Source organism: Gavialis gangeticus, unplaced genomic scaffold, assembly GCF_001723915.1.
Source record: "Gavialis gangeticus isolate Ggan-Ray unplaced genomic scaffold, GavGan_comp1, whole genome shotgun sequence".
Classification (NCBI taxonomy): Eukaryota; Metazoa; Chordata; order Crocodylia; family Gavialidae; genus Gavialis; species Gavialis gangeticus.
Genome location: NW_017728993.1, coordinates 15,955,210 through 15,960,515, shown reverse-complemented (window position 1 = coordinate 15,960,515; position 5,306 = coordinate 15,955,210). Strand labels below are relative to the sequence as shown.

At 45.6% G+C, this 5,306-nt stretch overlaps 1 protein-coding gene across 1 annotated transcript in view; it reads right to left on the bottom strand.

Moving 5' to 3' along the window:
• Positions 1-365, bottom strand: part of LRP8 (LDL receptor related protein 8) — a 354,423-nt gene extending 354,058 nt beyond the window's left edge. The window contains exon 1 of the mRNA XM_019528301.1: positions 362-365. Within this exon, the coding sequence (XP_019383846.1) occupies positions 362-365 (4 nt within the window). The remainder of the gene's footprint in view (positions 1-361) is intronic.
• Positions 366-5,306: the final 4,941 nt, after the last annotated feature.

The following is a 5,306-nucleotide window of genomic DNA, read 5'->3' as shown; positions in this document are numbered from 1 at the left end:
GCCGCCACGTGCTGCCGGGGGCCGCGGCAGCTCCGAGAGCGGCGCCGGGCACGGACCCGCTCCGGGGTTGTCACGCTCCGCGGAGTCCTTGACGTCGCCGCCCCCTGCTCCGCGCCGCGCACCCGGGGCCGCTGCGCTGCTCTTGCCGGATGCACCGGCGCTGCCGGTCACCGGTTCATGGCCCGGTCATTGCCGGCGCCGGCGCTGCCTTCTGCACCTGCGGCCTGTCTGCAGTCGTTGCAGGGTTGGGGCGAGCGGTGCGGTCTATGCCAGGCGTGGCTCCTGAGCCCCAGGTCGGGCCCGTCCTCCTCGTTTTACCGAGGAAGCTGGGTCTTAAAGGGCTTCAAGACAATGTTATTACTCATGCTGTTTGTACTGATAATACAATGTGCGTTCAGCTGTTAGTGTCGTGGTGCACAACTCCAGGCAGACTCGGTTCACTTGGCCTTTCAGTCTCCGCCATCGGCCACACTGTGATACAGGAGACTGGGACCTATGGTCCAGAGGATGGACCGTTCGTCTGACCCAGTAAATGGCAGTTCTTATGTTCTGGTGATCTTATTCCCACTCCCCAGCAGGCCAGATCCGGCTCGTGGCCCCCGTGCCGTGCCCAGGACCGGTGCAGCCCCCTCTGGCCATGCAGAGGCAGCCTGGCCCTGATTCAGCCGGGATTCAGCCGTGTGGGAGAAGGCAGCCTGGTCCAGCCCCATTTGGCTGTGCGGATGCAGGGAGCATGGACATTTGGCAGCAGGGGCGGGTGGCAGTATTAGTAGCCGCTGCTCCCCCGTTGCCAAATGTCCTGACCCACGGGGAGCCGGCAGGCCAGATGTCGCAGCTCCATGGGCTGCATTTGGCCCGTGGGTCAGAGGCTGAGTGCTCCTGTGCGAGTAGGCCCATACTAAGAACGCGTTCATGTTAACGTGGCAGTGCTAGTCGTGCCGCCAAAGTGAATGGGACTTCAGTACTTCTAAATGACTTTTTTTTTTTCAGGGAACAACTTGGCTTTCCCTTTGGCATACCAGGGATTTCATACCCATGTAATCATCTGTACTTCACACATTTTAAACAAAATTATGTGCAACTGTAAAAGGCAGCAAGCTCCTTTCAACTGAACCGTTTCACAAAACAAATGCACAAAACCATGACCTACGATATGGTCAGGTGTATGGAGCATCTGCCACACCTGGGGATACTGAAAAGGCTAAGTATGGAAAGGAGAGGGATGAGGGGGAATATGATACAGGTCTTTGAAATCATGATGAATGTGAATAAAGTGAATAGGGAACTCACTCACCAAGTTCCAGATTACAAGAAGCACGAGGCATCCACAGAAATTATCAGAAGGCACCCTTTCTATTATTACATGTGTCGTTAACTTGTGGCACTCATTATTCAGGGGTTGTAGAGGCAGATAGCATAGTTGGATTTGAGAAGGGATTAGAGAAATTCCCGGCAAACAAATCCATTGGGAGCTCTCAAATAAAATAAAATGGGGGATGTATCCTCTGATACCCCTAAACCAATGACCGTGGATCCCAGGGAGGGTTTGGCACAGTGTGATCATGCTAGACATGCCCTTTTCATAGGCGCTCTCTCTACAGCAACTACTACTTGCCACTGTCAAAACAGGACACTACGTTGGATGGGGGATCATCAATATGGGGCTTTTTCTATCCTTCTTAAATCATGTGAAAACAAATTCATAAGCCTAGGGAGCAGGCCCTAAGTTCATCTCTCCATCCAGTGCCTGTCCCAACTGGGCCCTTATCCTGATTAGCACTTATGGATACCACTATACTAATAATATATTTGGTTATAGTAAATTAACATTGCAGCGCTATTTATGCCACGAGCGTAAATGTTATTTCAGTCCTTTTAAATTACATTTTCCAGGAAGCAGCAACTTACTCTTAACAAGTCACAAAAGAGTTTAGACTGATGCATGCAAGGTCTTAGTCTAAGAGTGATTTTACCAATTTTTTGACAAAACTGTTGTCAATTCAAAAACATTAAATGGAGGAAACAAAGTAATAGACATTTAATAGTTTCAAATCACTTCTTAAACTTAAATAAGACTTAATCCTCTGCTTCTCACTCAGGCAGAGGTTCTGCTGACTTCCAAAAGGGTCTGTAATTAAAAATGCATTTGTTTCTTTAAACAGAAAATTCGACTGCCATTAATCAACAGTGTGGCTAATGCCCATGAACAATATAAAGAGGAAAATAGCTAATCATTGAATGATTTTGCCAACAGCTTACAGTGTATTAACACCAATTTATTCAAACATTTCTGAACAATTTTTAGCATGCAAATTTTCTGCATATTTGTGCTGGCTGGTTCAGTGCGATAGATTATAATAGCAGCTCAAACCAAATGAGGTATTTATAATCCATTAGGTCAAACTTCTGTTTTTAAAAAACATGCCAAAATAAAGATTTATGATAATTTTAGAAATGCTAGCCTCACTCTCCTCTCTCCTAAGCTAGGGGAAATCAGACCAAGTTCCAGAAGAGCTACTCTGCTGTTGAACATGTGCAAGGGAGGAGAAAATTAGACTCTGTTATTGATAGATTCAGATGGAATTTCATTTTTTTACAACAAACTGCAATTTAACTGAAATATAAAAAAGAAAAGACACTTACAAAATTGTACCTGAAGTGATTTGCTTTGGTAACACCTGTGGGCCTTCTAGGCACTACCCCTATGGTTAGGATATTTGCAGCTTAGCAGACGCAAGTCTTTCTGTGGAAGTGCACGGACAAGAGGAAAGAGGCTAAAGGGAAACAGGCAGGTTGGGCACCAAGTGAGAAGCCACATTTGGTTCCCGTTTGGTTCCAAGACTTTACTAAAAGCAATTCACAGAAAGCTCCCTGGAGCTTCTAGGATACTATATCACTTGCCATATTTCCCCGAGCAACTTCAAATCCATTTTCTCCATTTCATTCCCATGACTCTGAAACCCCAAATGGCAGCTAACAGTCTTGCAGAGGAGGAGAGGATAAGGTAGGGATCTTGGAGCCTCCTTGCACTCCCTCTGACTCAACTGGAAGTCACAAAAGGCTTTTGCCTTCCACCCCCACCCAAAGGCTGAATGAATACACTGCCCCAGTGGCACTTCCAGGCCCTAATAGTTTGGGGCCAAATCCAGCTGCCTTTGCAATCAATAGGATTTTTTTGCATTAATTGTAACAAGTGGGAACATGGCCTTGTGGGGAGGAAGGGAAAACAGTCAGGAGCAGGTGTCAAACACAAGCCTTCCACACACCTGAGGAGCACTGCTAGTGCGCCGGCCTGCTCCCTGCCAGGTGACAGTGATGAATTATGGTGCAAGCTGACAGCAATGCAAAAAGTAAACCAAGACCGTTGTTAGCAATGAGTACACTGGTATTTTTCAAACTGTCTCACTTCAAAGAAATTATGGTGTTATTAGTAACAGAGGAGAAGGTATCCGTTTTATGACAACACAATTTCTGACTTGTCAGCGGCCTTTGAAAACTATTTCTTCATCCATTCATGTCTGTATTGGTGCTGCAGAATAGCATATGTACCATCTTAGGTATTTCCTGCTCAAATGCTCCTCAAGTGTTTGGCAGGAGAAAGGGGATTGAGTAGCAGCATTACTTCTCGCTTGTCCGATGTTTCCATGTGACAGAGAGATTTAAGGTGTCTGCTCTGGTTCTTCAGGTGACTTCTTCACACCGGCCTCAGCTTTGCCAATGTGAATGCACCCAGACTACAGGAGCAAAGCAATCAGGCCCAGCTCAGTGGGGCTCTGAATTTCCTTCCACTCCCACTGATCAGAGCCATCACATCTGTTAGTGTGAATTACAAGGCCCATAGGAAAACCCCTCCCAAGCAGGAATTTATGAGAGCATCTGCATAAAATGGCAATTACGTTGATATGGTTTTCACTTGAGGGCAGAACACTTACATACAGCCTTACTTTCAAAACAGGGTGAAGGCATACTTTCAGTATTAAGCAGCAGACAGAATTGAATTTGTAACATAGCCACTTGTCAAGGTTGCCTTTCTCTATGAGGGAGTATGAATTAACCTGTTACGTTGTTTTTAAGGGGAAGCTTCATTAAGAAGCAACATTTTCAAGGTCTGGTTCAAAGTACTGGGAGTTTTGAATTTTTTTGTTTGGCTGGTTTTGGCTTTTTCACATGGTTTATTAGCTTGCCTTTTCTAATATTGTTCAAAGGGGCACATTAATTCTTGCTATCTTGTCACTGTCAATTGCTGAGCCACCAGAGAACAGATGGCACATTGCACATAACCCAAAGATCTGAGCTGCGTCAGACTGAATCATTCACCTTTCCAAGAGGTTAAAAATCAAGCGAATTTAAAAAAAATATCCCAACACAACAAAGAAGTGATTAATTCTACAATGACAGCCCCAGTGCCAAACCCTCATCTCCCCTCCCTTGGGCCTGAAGATACCAAATTCCTTTACTCTCCGTGGTATTTTAGTTTGCAAACGGTACCACTGAAACCGATGGGAGTACCTTTGGAGAAGTCAATGGACATGCCTCAAATTTACACTTGTGTAAATGAGATTAAAATCGAGTCGGTGCTATTCAGAATTACCTCTTTTTCTCAGGCACTGAGAAACATTTATTTCATTCTTCAGAAGCCAAAAATGTCTACCCACAAATATTTCAGAAGCAAAGGACTGCCCTATTTTCTTCATGTGAAGGAACTACAGATACATGCCTGTGCCCACTCTCAGCACTAGGGCTCCTTTCAACAGTTTTCAGAGAACAAATGTCCTTTCAAATTTTCTGCCTGTTACACCAAGTTGTGACAATGGTGCTTGATGCATCAGCCCCCATGGCACTTTGTCATAACACATAATAAGCCACCCAGTGATGGATGCATCCTGGACTAACGTGTCCTAAAGACACTTCACAGAAACACTGCATTTCATAGCCTTGCACTATACCTCTTTAGCACATACATGAATTTCCCTTAAAACATACTTTATTTTCCTATTTTTTTTCCTTCTAGAAATCCAAGAGAGAATTTAGCATTCCTGAAAGTGAGAAATAGTCTTAAACAGATCAAGCAGATGCACATAGCATAAGCCATCCCCAAAATTTCTCCCCCAGGGTGCTTAACCCCTCCTCTGCTACACCTCTTCTATTTCGGTCCTGGGTTCAGACAGCAGTGACAAGACACCACCCTCTGGATCTGTCACGCTCGTATAACTCCAGTCCTCGCACCAGTCACAGCTCTGCCAAGGCACTTCAGTCTCTCCACCGCACCCTCTTTGTTCCTGCTGGGAGAGAGCTCCTTAAGGGCC